This window comes from Saccharomycopsis crataegensis (genome assembly GCF_037102585.1).
Source record: "Saccharomycopsis crataegensis DNA, jcf7180000000084, whole genome shotgun sequence".
NCBI lineage: Eukaryota > Fungi > Ascomycota > Saccharomycetes > Ascoideales > Saccharomycopsidaceae > Saccharomycopsis > Saccharomycopsis crataegensis.
Window position 1 is genome coordinate 506,842 of NW_027043829.1, and position 12,544 is coordinate 519,385.

A 12,544-nucleotide genomic window follows, 5' to 3' on the forward strand; every position below is an offset into this window, starting at 1 on the left:
TACTAAATAGATAATACACTATTAAATATGAAGCTTTCCTCGATCGTGTTTGGTGCCACAATGGTAATGGGAGTTTTGGCTGATGATTACATCATCTCGTTCAGAAACTTGAATACCCCAGATTCGTGAGTACTTCTTTTGGTTATGCCATTGGAATAAATGGTACGGTTTACTAACAAGATTTCAATATTTAGGGTGTATAATAAGGTCAAGCAGAATGTTGTGAAGAAATTCAAGGGTAAGATTCTCAACGAATATACCATCATCAAGGGGTTCACAGCAAGCATACCTAATGTCGATGTTAAGGTTCTTGATATGAATTTGAATGAAGAAGATAGCAGTTATCCTATAGTGGTTGAAAAGGACTCAACTGTCACAATTGCTGAATAAATTTGAGAGGATGATTTTCTTATTGTTGATTGCGTTTTCTTTTTTTCCTCTTTGTGGATTTTGATACTCTCTATCATGTTACGAATTGCCATGTTGTACGAAGAATAAAATGATGATAAAATAAAAAAAATAAAAATAAAAATAAAAAAAAATAATAGTAATGGTTGGCTGGTTGTTTGTGTTGTTTCCCTTTTGCTGCCTTTTCTGTCTTTATATACTCAAAGAACAAGCTGAGTTTAGAGTATTTTTTATGTATTTACCAATCAAGATTGAGTATTTTTAATGATGTAAAAATGTTTTTAAAATAAGAACGATTATATTATATGGTACACATGCAGTAAAAAGGAAAATAGCAAGAGAAAGCTTTGATAATTGAAAGAAATAGCAATTGAATGATTGTAGCGAAAGTTGTCTGAATTTAGCTTATGAGGATTTCAATCTCTTTCCAAATTGATATTATCACCGAACTTTGCGTATAACTGGCTCTTCAATTTGGTCAATTTCCCATCGATATCCGATAACTGGTCGTCCAATTTAGAGATTTTGTCGTCGTTTAAGTCATTGTCCTTATTTGCCCTTTCGGTGGCCTCGGCGTAACCCATGAATACCAAAGTATCCCCGATCTTGTACTGCACTTTTTTAGATTTATCCAAGGAATCATCAGTTTCGTCTTCCAAATCATCATCATCGTCGTCTTCTAGTTCCAAGAGTTCTAATTCGCCAATGACGTCTGTAAGGTATTCCTTTTCTTGTTGGTACAACTTGAGATCGTCCATCAACAAGTCCTTCTTTTGAATCAAGGTTGAGAACTCATTGATATTCTTCTGGTCCTCCCAAGTGACCTCGATGTTATTTTCTTTTCCACGGGGCAACAAACTCATATTTGACCACTACAGCTTTTCCTGTTCTTCTCTCTCCTCCTCCTCCATCGTCTCTCTTCCTCAAACAAAACCGCCGACTGAAAATTCGAATTCACATGCACGTGACCAGAAAGAGATATTCCCCAAGATGCTGTGGGGATTGCTATTGGCGGTTCTTATATTTATTATTGATTATTGATCATTGATTATTGTGAACACAATTGCAATGTAACTTCATGCTGTAAAACCTTACACTTTCATATGCTGTTGAGGGGAGGGGGGGGGGCCTATTCCCCATTCCCCGGTAAATCCCTCGCCCATATCAAATACGCCGATAGATCAATTCTCCTCCGTGGCTGGAAGGAGAATTAAAAAAAAAAATTCACCCACAAAAAATTCACTCAGTGGGAATCTTCTTATTACTAATAACCTCCACTGATTATATCCTCCAACAATGGTCCTCTGCCACAAATCCACCAACCAATATGACTATAGCTTCCCTATAGTATCATACTCCTGGCTCAACCGTTATCCAAACCCTTATGCCAAACATGTTATTTCCGTCGATACCTTGGACAGCTCTGTCGACGAACATGGAAAGCTTCATATCACCAAACTCATTAGGAAATCTGGCAGTATCCCATCATGGGCCAAACCATTCCTCAGTATAACAGACAGTTGGATTGTCGAAAAAGCCGTGATCGACCCAGCAACACAAACAATGGAAACCTACACCAGAAACTTGGACCACACTGGGGTGATAAGAATAGAAGAGTTCAACAACTACTTCTTTGACGATAAAGATGAAAAAACTTACGTCAAGTCTAGCGTCAAGTTTACTTCCGCTTTTAGACAATATTATGGCTTCAGCATCAAGGATAAGATTGAAAACTGGTCGCACAGCAAATTCACAGAGAATATCAAGAAGTCCAGACAAGGGTTGTTGTTGGTGATGCAGAACTTCCAAACCAGAAGATTGAAAAACAATGTGTGATACACTATACTCAGAACCTTTTATCTATCACGATGTTCACGACCTTTTCGTTTTTTTCTCCTTTTTTTTTTTTTTGTCTTATTCTTATTATTATTATTTTGAGTATTTCTTTGAACTTTGCTCATTTTTGACGGTTGTCAGTCATGTATATATAGTGGGCACCCATCCATCGCAGTGATGATGACAAGCCTGCAGTTTTTATTATTTTTATTACTACTTTTTGTTAATTGTTCCATCATTCATCTATCTATCTATCTATCTATCTACTTGCATTATAATTCTTTGTCATCTGAATCTCTTTTTTTTTTTTTTGTAATGTTGAGTCAACAACTGAGTGGTGTCGGCACCCTCAGAAAGTCGCATCACACATACATTAAACAAAAAAATAAAAAAATAAAAAACCTGGAGGACCACCGCTTCCATCTTATTTCGTTGCACAAAATGTTGTAATATCTCATAATAAAAATCGCTGATACTGGATATTCAAAACATTCTCAATTGATAAATACCAGGAGGAAAAGAGTAGAGGAAAAAAAACAAAAAAACAAGGGAAAAAGAAAATCAATAATATTAATATGCTTTCCTCAAGGCCCAAGTATGGGTCGAAACAGCAGACCTCATCAGCATCGGATGACCTATTTACAAAGCGCTATAAGCTCTCACATCCTCCAGACGTCTTTTCTTATAATGGTAGCTTGCCATTCGATCAAAGTTTGATTGATATGCTATCTCCGCCAACCTCAAACACTGATTCCATAGTTTCCAACTACCCAGATTTCATCCCATGGTCTCACAACAAACAAGAGGACGGTATTGCAGCCAACAGCCTTCAGAAAGGATGTGTAGAGCGTCAGATTGTCAATAATGAACTAAGATCGGGAAGAAACACTATGCAGAATTCTCTCAAGGCGTCCGTGTTGACTAGCGATGGTAATCTGACCAAATCCATCGGCCTAAAACTGGAAGATCAGATTTCTTCCTCCACTTCCAACATTTCCAAAAGCTCGGTGACAAGCTTGTCAAACTATATGTTGGAAGCCATAAATAAACGGAACAAATTCAATAGGATATCCAGTAATTCAAGTTTCAAGCCCCCGCCAAGAGTAACGTTAACCGAACAGAAGAAGGAATTATGGTTGAAGAATTTAGCAGACAGTTCTATAAGTCTACGAAAGTTGTCGCGTACCATCCCCCACGGCATCAGAAATAAAACTCTATTGGATCAGCTAGTAAGCAAAAGAGTACCAGTGAACAGAGCGATATGGTTCATAAAGTGTATAGGATTGAATGAATTGCGACAGTTAAAGAGAAAAGGAGGGAATCTTAGCTATAATGAAAATAGCATCCCCATTGGCGGGAATCTTGGCAGCAGTAATGAGATAGATAATAATGAAATGTCTTGGATTAACGAGTGGACTAAACAATTGATCGATTATTTGGAAAATACTTTTACAGGCACTCTTGTTGGTCCAGAAAGTTTGAAATATCAAGAAGCTAATGATCTAGAAGACGTATTCACCAGTTTGTCAGACTCTTCTTCTATGAAATACAAAATTTTCTACCTAAATAATTTGATCCATCAGTTATTTGCCGAAAACTTGATCAACAAGAAATTATTTCTAACTATTTTAATTAGCAAGATCTTGCCGAGCCATAAATGTGGAACTTTGCAAATCACTAATGAAAGTACTAATAATAAAACTACTGACACCAATACTAATATCGTCAATTCTACCAGTGCTACGAATACTAATACCAATGCTAATAAGAAGAGTATTGGCAACAGCAGTAATAAAATGAATCATACCAAGAGTTCTAATTCAAAAGATATAAATGATAATGTCATCGGTGGCGATGATAACCATGCTGCTTGCTTCAATAAGAGTTGTGATAAGATTACCTCCTCCAACGCGTCAGGAAGCAATCCCCAGACCTGTGATGTGGATAACAGAAATTTCTATCAAACCTATATATTATTGACGGTATTTATAAAGGGTTTAATGGGACACATTGTAAAGAACTTCATTATGGAAAACTATTACTCCAAAAATCAGACTGCTGAAGATTTGTCCAGTAATGATATTGATGATAGATTATTTTACACTAATTTGTTGAGACAGTTGATTGAAAATTTGATTCTCAAGTACGATTTTATTCACAAATGCTTTACACCGGAAATTGTTTTGGCAAATAATGGCCTGGTAGCGACAACAAAGAATATCAATAGTGATACAAAGCCAACCTCAAATAACTCCGTTGCAAGTAGTTCAAATACTCCTCTAAGCGCCTATAGTAAAGCAGGCATGACTCCAATTCATCCTGTTAGTGCCACAGTCAAAACCCCAAGTTCGCTATTTTTCAATTCTAGTAATAATAATGGTGCACTCCTGAGTCCCTACGGTTTGAATTCTATCAACTCGCCATTCCAGTATACTTTTGCAAACAATTATCCTGATGCTGAAAAAAATAACTCTATTTCCGCTGAGAAAGATAGAAATTCTGGGTCCATCCTTGATTCTAACGATGAGCTGATGATTAAGTTGCATCAATTGGTTAAAAAATTGAGAAAAGTAATACTCGTGAGTATCAAGGTAATATTGATGAATTTGTTTGTATTGAACAATGGTGAATTATTCATTTTACCTAAAAAGAATTGGAGCTTATTAAAGAAGATTTTGTTGACTTATAATATTTTGAATACGAAACAAAATTTTGAAAACTTAATCATTCTGTCAAACCATGAAACGAAAAAACCCAATGATGACGATGGTAATAATAAGGATTGTTTTGATGGTGTTGCTCTGGGCTCAGAGGCTTCATCAACATTCGCTAACAGTCCAAATCCAAGACTAAATGAGAAGACAAAACAAAAGAATGGTATAATTATGAGCAATGCGGGAACCCCAACATCAGGAAATATTGGTAGCACTCAAAATGTCATTAATTCAAGTAACATACTCATTGATCAAGAACTTTACAGCGCTAACTGTCAAGAAAAGGTTAGCGATGACTTGGATCCAACTAATAGCACAATTATCACGGACAGCAACTCCATTTTAAAGCATGGTATAAACTTTGATATTTCACATGCTCAAGAGAATTTCATTATTCAAAATAATTCCAGAATCGTATTGAAAAAACAATTCGAGGTCATCAGTAGTCGAAATGATGCATTATTCAACAACATTTCCAATTCATTCAAAGACTTGTACAATTTTGAAAAAAAAGCCTTGTTGATGTTGAATAATGAAACCTCACTTAATGGAAAAGAGAATTTTAGTGATACCAATAGAAAGGGATTAACTTCTAACGCAATGTTAAAAGATGGTGAATCAAATACCAAAAGGCTTCCTGGTCTTTTCATTATCAAACCACTGAATTCCAAATCAATTTGCAACGCCAATAATGTATATCTAAAAATTGTGAACCTGTTGTTTTACCTTTTGAATTATGATTTTTTCTACTTAGTGGATTTGAAAAGTGTCAAATCTGTCAACGGTAATCTTAAAAGAAGTTTTTCCATCACTTCCAACAATAGCAATGCCTCAACACCGGTTTCAAAGAGACCTCCGATGATATTAAACCCAAAAAATTACAAAGCTGCTGTTAATGAAGCAGCAACTTCAGTAAATCCTGGTTTCGGAAACCCAGTTGCTGAGTCTAGTATGCTAGAGTCTGTTGAATTGAATTCTTTCACAGAAAAAATTGATGAGCTAATATCCTTAGTGTTTTATGATTTTAAGCAAATCACAAGCATTATGAGCAGAAATGGCTCGAATGCGAGTGCCACCCCAAAATTAGGTTCTATGGGTAATAATATTAATTGTCAAGAAACTGAAACAAAATTCAATTCCAACTCTGATGACGCTGTGTTAAAGGATATTAGGAAAAGATTGCATATCTTGCTAAAATTCTCTGTGGTTAATCTATCAAAGGAAGCAATTTCTCAGCTGCTCGATATTTTTGACACAAACACCGAGGCTTATGATGATTATGTTGCCGGCAATATGAAGCGAACCAAAGACTTCAAGAAAGTTTACTTAGTCATTTACATTATTAAGCAATCGATTAACAAGTTCAAGCTGGTCTTGGCTGTGCAATATAATGGCAATAATAACGTTTCCAATGAAGGAAACACTAATTCTGGAATGGATGGTGCATTGAACAAACCATCGCCGAGCAGTCTTTATCCTAGCAACTCATCTGCTATAGTCGAAAATGAAGATAACTCCCCGACAATTTCATCGACAACAAATGATCCCAACATTATCAAGCTTGTGAAAAAACAGGCTAGTAATAACTTCAAGGCTTTCTTGCAAAATGAAATTCTTCAATTCATCTTTCACATCAATAATAATTATGCCTTCTTCAAAAATATAACAGACATGGATAATGGTAAATCAAGCCCAAAAATGAAAAGTGAAAATAGCAATCCAGGCCATGATGATGAAAATTTTTTCATTGTCTTGCAATCAATCATGGGGGAAACCAACGCAGTTGACAATAATATCACCATGATTGGTGCCGAATTAATAGAAAAGCTCGTGAATATTAGAGTAAAGAATTCTGAAAATAATTCAAAAATAATTACAAATTCTGTGGAGAATTATATGCTATCTTTGAGTACTGTCAATTTGGAACCATTGTTTTATCTAATTCTGTCGTTATTTGATTCTAAATTGCTTTCTCTTACCACATACATTAGAAAGTTGATTTCTTCAGGGATTTTGTATTTGAAAAGTTTGAAAAGTTACTACGACTTGAATTTACTACAGTATTTGATCTTGAGAAATGTCGGCAATAAAATCAATGCCAATGGAACCATAAATAACAATAACAACATTCAACTCAACTTAATCTTGAAAAATTTGAAAGATAATTTAGTATACTATATCAATCACCAACCACAAGAAAACTCCAATTCAAAGTTTGGCGGTTTGTTAAATATAAATGATAGATTGTTGGTTGAGGAATTATTCAAGAATATTGATGAACCAACGAGCTCATTGATCATTTCAAAGATTGAGACTGGCAAGAAATTGCTCACTGAGAAGGTCATCAATAGTTTTTTTGATGAAGGAAATGATCATTTGACTACTGAACTTATTGAATTGAAAAGCTTGTTTAACATGGAGGTCGCAATCAAAAACCACTTGGCGAATTGGCTATATTATCAATTTCAACAAAGATTATTGAATAATGGAGATAAAGAGAATCTTTTATTGACGGTTTCCAAATTATCTATTACAATGGGGGCCTTTTCCAAGTTAAATAAATTGGATTATTTTTTCAACATTATCAGAATCATTTTAACTATCAATATCAATAGCGATTTTGCATTGTCTGGGATTAGTCCTTCTGCTAGCGGAAATTTTTTGGTGAGCAACACTTTGAAAGAAATTACCTTTGGATACCATGAATTGTATTATATTTTGAACATCATCTGGTATAATCATGATATGATAAACTATTTAACTGATTACTTGGACATCAAGATTCATTTCGAATCCAAGTACTCTTTAATCATCAAATCAATTAAATTGAAGCCAGGAAGCTCAGTTAAAGAATATTCAAATATTTGCCTAAAAACTGTTGACTTTTTGAAATTGGTGGTTAACAACTACTTAAAATTGAATGATATTGCAACTAATTTATACGGGGGGTATTCAAATTCTCCTGACAATGCTAGTGATTTCAAGCTTGATACATCAATGCGGATGGTCAATTCTTTTGATTTTATCAAATTTTGGAAATATTTTTACAATGGCCTTGATAACTATGAATCACATTTGAAAAGAGAAAGTGATAATCATGGTGGTGGCAATTCCAATGTGCTTGGCAACAAAGTTGCGGTCTCCGGATTTGAAAATTCAACTTTGAATAATGTTAAGAATCAATTGGCTTATCTCACAACAGAACCGCTCTTCTATTTTTCTCTGGTGGAGCAATCTTCTCAATTATCAGAGTTCCATAAGCTTATTTTGCAGGTCTTAAAGAATTGTGACTTGGAGATAGATGTGGAAAGTTTTTTCAATACTGAGGAAATTATCAATGTCTTTCAAAAGTTAATGGAAGCATTTGTCAACTTCGCAGTTCAATCTAATATTGATAATAGAAAAGTTATCAAGATGGCAAAGCTTTTATTATTATTAAGGAAATCTAATGCCCAGAAATTTGATTTTTTGACTGCAAAATATGTCCATAAAAAAGCCTTGGACATAACTGAAGAGAATTACTTTACAATTGTCAAGATCTTTTACCATTTGATCATTCATGAATTAATAGATTTCAAGGGTCTTTTTGAATCATTATTAAAAGCCAATGTGGATGAGAAGACTGAGAACCAGAATAAGAAAGACGACAAAAATATTAAATTGGGTAAAAATGATAAAACCCATCCTAAACAAAAATTGAATGTCGATACCAGTGATCAAAAATTTGTTAGTGGAAAAGGCTTTGAATTGTCGAGTAGTTTTAAATCTATGGTTAATCACAAAAATTCCAAGATATTGTGCAATCTTTTTTACGATATTTTGAATGATGAAAAACAATGCATTAGTTTATTATCGCAAGATTATGATTATCAAATGCTACAAATCAGAAAAGAATTTTTTAAGTCTGAGAATTTGGACGATTTTTATGAATTGATGCTATTGGTTTTATTTAATGAAGATCACAAAGAGTTGTTAATTTCTAAATCATCATACAAGGAAAAGTGCTTAGAATTTTTTGTGGGCGCTAGCGAGAAACATTTAGATTTAATTACTGAGAAGATCATTTATAGCAACCTGGTTGATAATGAGGAGTTATTTGGTATTTGCAAGACAATTTTATATTGCTCTATTAATGAGATTGATGATTCTAAAATGGTATATGATAAGGAGGATCTCTATAAGATTATGAATGTTGTCAACGAAAAGAATTTGCCTATTTGTCAATTGATAATTTCGATTGCTTTTAATTTGGAAGCAAAAAGATTAAATAATCATGTGGAAGAAATTAGAAGCTTTGTGAGACAGGTGTTATTGAAATTTTTGACATATTGCTTTGCTTACAATATTGCAAAAAAGCCGTGTGCTTGTATAGCCGTAGTTGGCGATTTATTTCTTTGCTTGAGGGATGACTTGAAGTTGATCATGTTGAATGAGGTGGAGGTTTTGTTTTTAAGGTCACATAGTTTCCCCAAACTCAGTTTGATAACCGACTCTCATGGGGTTTTTTTCAATAATAACTATCCAGATTTTGGTGACAACAAACAGGGGCTATCTTTGGTCAACAAGTACAATAATTTTGTTCCTTATGTTGCCGTCATTATTGACTCAATTTCTAGAAGCTTGAGCACAATGAGTGGGATTCCGATTGCTAATGAGATTTTTACACAATCTTTAGCAATATCTTTGGAAAAAATACTAAAATTCTTATTTCATTATCAACAGCATCATAAAGGCGGGAACCATTATACTACAACTCAAGAAGGCACTGTCAGTAAAAGCATATATGTATTTCTCAAGATCTTGTCGCTTCATAAAGTTTCCATTATCCATTTATTGAACAACAGACATCCGATCATGAATGAAAAATTCGTTGGTAATTTGGTGATATTATTGAAAACCAAGTTTTTCATCAAGCATAAGCAACTTCGAAATATTTTGTATGATTTCTTGTTTTCTGTCAAGTCTAACTTAAACGAATTGAATAGGTTGAGGACTGCGTCGATACGTGCCCACCTGCAACAACCACAGAACCCCCACAATCCTACGAATATCAATTTTGTTTTGCCGAAGCTTAATTATGACAATTTAAATGTCGAATTGACCAAAGGGTTGTTGCTTTATCTCAATGACAATGATGAGCTTATTTCGCAAAGTAATGATAAACTCTACAACGATTTGATTTTACACGATAAGACCGCAGAAAAGTACTATGATTTGTCACTAAAACCGTTTGATTTTTTGGAAGATTCTAATCCAATTGTCAACATCAATGATAGTTCCATTAACTTGAAGTATTTTGGAGCCACAATTGATCGCAAAAACCCTGCATGAAGATCATGACTTTTTTTTTCATTATTATTATATATTTATTTCATTTTATTTGGTTCATTTTATTTTAACTGGCTTTACTGCACTTTAGTTTATTTAGTTTCATGACGATTATTAGAAATAAACGACCTGTATGATCTCATCTTCTATCTTCTTGGGTTAGACGAGTAGAAACACCATGGTGGTTTCGTACCGTTTACCGTGGAGGTTATGGTTATCTGTCGGTGGGGCCGTCTTAGCAACTTCCTAATCAGACCGTAGGGTGTCCTGCACCCCACATAGTTACGTAGCGGGTGTTATCGCTGGGCATCCCGATGACTGGTATTTATTGCCACCACTCCCCCAGCCTCATCTCCAATTGCCCCCCTGCTTCCTCCAAAACGACAATCATCACCATCACAATCTTTTGAATTCTTTTTCAATGGGTAACAACGCCTCAACTCATACTTCTTCTTATTCCGCTCGCCGTGTTCCTCCACCTTCGGAGAGCACTGACTCTTTCAACGAGAAGGAGTACCTCCAAAATGAAGACTTGGTCAACCGTCTTCAAACTCACTTGAACCTTGATGATTATGCCAGAAACCAAGGTCCATCGACCTTCAAAGACTTGCCTAATCCAATTGTTGCGGAAAACATCAACAGCTGGGAATCTGATATCTTGTCGACTCCAAAGAACTTGTTTGCCATGAATGCCTTCACCAAGAACGAACCAAAGAAGTTGTTGACCAAGAGATCCAGTAACATCAAGGATAACGAAAACATTTTCAACTTGAAGGTGGATTTCGAAGGGAACCCAGTGACTAACCAAAAATCCTCTGGTCGTTGTTGGTTGTTTGCCAGTACCAATATCTTCCGTATTCCGGTCCAAAAGAAGTTCAACATTAGCGACTTCCAATTATCCCAACAATACTTGTTTTTCTACGATAAGTTGGAAAAATCCAACCAGTTCTTGACCAATATCATTGACACCGCCGAGGACGATTTGGACGCCAGAGTGGTTTCCACATTATTTGCCGACCCAATCAGTGACGGCGGTCAATGGACAATGGTGGTGAACTTGATTGAAAAATACGGGATTGTTCCAAATACCGTTTTCCCAGATGCTTACTCTGCTACCAGCAGTGGTACTTTGAACCTTGTGTTGGTGAACAAATTGAAGCAAGATGCTTTGGTGTTGAGAAAGTTAGTCACCAATAAAAGAACTTCAAAAGAAGAGATTTTGGAATTGAAGGAAAAATACCTCAAAGAGGTTTACAAAGTTTTGACTTTGACTTTGGGAGTGCCACCAAAGGCCGATGAATCCTTCAGTTGGGAATTCGTTGATAAATTCGACAATTTCCACAGGATTGATGTTACTCCAGTGGAGTTCTTCAAGAAGTTTGTTGGCTGGGATTTGAAAAACTATGTTTCATTGATCCATGACCCAAGAAACGAATATTACAAGCTTTATTCTGTCGACAAGTTGAACAACGTTGTTGGTGGCGAACCAGTATTATACATCAACGTGCCACTTGATGACATGAAGGAGGCAGTTATCAAGAACTTGAAGAACAACCAAGCAGTGTTCTTTGGTTCTGATGTTGGCAAATTCTTTTCTGGTGAAGAAGGTATTTTGGACTTAGATAACCATGATTACGAGCTTGGTTTTGACATCCAATTGAAATTATCCAAGGCTGAAAGATTGAGAACTCACACTTCCCAAATGACCCATGCTATGGTAATCACCGGTGTTCATATGCAAGATGGTAAACCAGTTAGATGGAGAGTCGAGAACTCTTGGGGTAAAGATTCTGGTAAAGATGGGTACTTGGTAATGACCGACTCTTGGTTCGATGAATATGTTTACCAAGCCGTTACTGACTTGAGCCATGTTGACAAGAAGATTGAAACCATTTACAAGGGAGAAATTTTCAAGACTTTTAACTTGTGGGATCCTATGGGTTCTTTGGCCTAATCTCTAGATTCATTAGAGAATACTTTTTTTTTTACAATAAAATTTGATTCCTGTTTTTTGTTTTTCTACCAGTTCTACTGCTTGGGGTTTGCTTTTTTTTTTTTTTTTCTTTTATTATGATCATGAACAAATCTTTTTTTTTTTCCTTTTATTAGTCGGTTTTTTTATACATTTAGTTTTTATTTTCTACAGAATTAGCTCACTATTGGTGAGGATAAAATGGAAAGAATGATGTTCTTTTTTCTTTTTCTTGTCTGACGCTTGTTTAATGTTTAAGCCTTCTCGCAGATCTGTAAAATACCAT

General features: G+C 35.1%; 5 protein-coding genes across 5 annotated transcripts; 4 read left to right on the forward strand and 1 right to left on the reverse strand. All coding sequences in view use genetic code 12, as the record gives it.

The window, feature by feature from the left end:
• Window positions 1–27: 27 nt before the first annotated feature.
• DASC09_032320 (uncharacterized protein) lies at window positions 28–390 on the forward strand (the record flags this gene model as incomplete). Its single annotated transcript, XM_064996831.1, has 2 exons — window positions 28–125; window positions 195–390. 2 exons carry the CDS (start codon window positions 28–30, stop codon window positions 388–390), a joined length of 294 nt encoding a protein of 97 aa, XP_064852903.1.
• Window positions 391–824: 434 nt separating this feature from the next.
• On the reverse strand, window positions 825–1,271 carry GIM3 (tubulin-binding prefolding complex subunit GIM3; the record flags this gene model as incomplete). The annotated part of the gene is made up of 1 exon (XM_064996832.1): window positions 825–1,271. One exon carries the CDS (start codon window positions 1,269–1,271, stop codon window positions 825–827), a length of 447 nt encoding a protein of 148 aa, XP_064852904.1.
• Window positions 1,272–1,704: 433 nt separating this feature from the next.
• UPS1 (Ups1p) lies at window positions 1,705–2,244 on the forward strand (the record flags this gene model as incomplete). The annotated part of the gene is made up of 1 exon (XM_064996833.1): window positions 1,705–2,244. The coding sequence occupies one exon, from the start codon at window positions 1,705–1,707 to the stop codon at window positions 2,242–2,244; it is 540 nt and encodes a 179-aa protein (XP_064852905.1).
• A 575-nt stretch (window positions 2,245–2,819) lies between these two features.
• SRB8 (Srb8p) lies at window positions 2,820–10,289 on the forward strand (the record flags this gene model as incomplete). The annotated part of the gene is made up of 1 exon (XM_064996834.1): window positions 2,820–10,289. One exon carries the CDS (start codon window positions 2,820–2,822, stop codon window positions 10,287–10,289), a length of 7,470 nt encoding a protein of 2,489 aa, XP_064852906.1.
• A 418-nt stretch (window positions 10,290–10,707) lies between these two features.
• LAP3 (bleomycin hydrolase) lies at window positions 10,708–12,240 on the forward strand (the record flags this gene model as incomplete). The annotated part of the gene is made up of 1 exon (XM_064996835.1): window positions 10,708–12,240. The coding sequence occupies one exon, from the start codon at window positions 10,708–10,710 to the stop codon at window positions 12,238–12,240; it is 1,533 nt and encodes a 510-aa protein (XP_064852907.1).
• Between the last annotated feature and the right edge of the window lie 304 nt (window positions 12,241–12,544).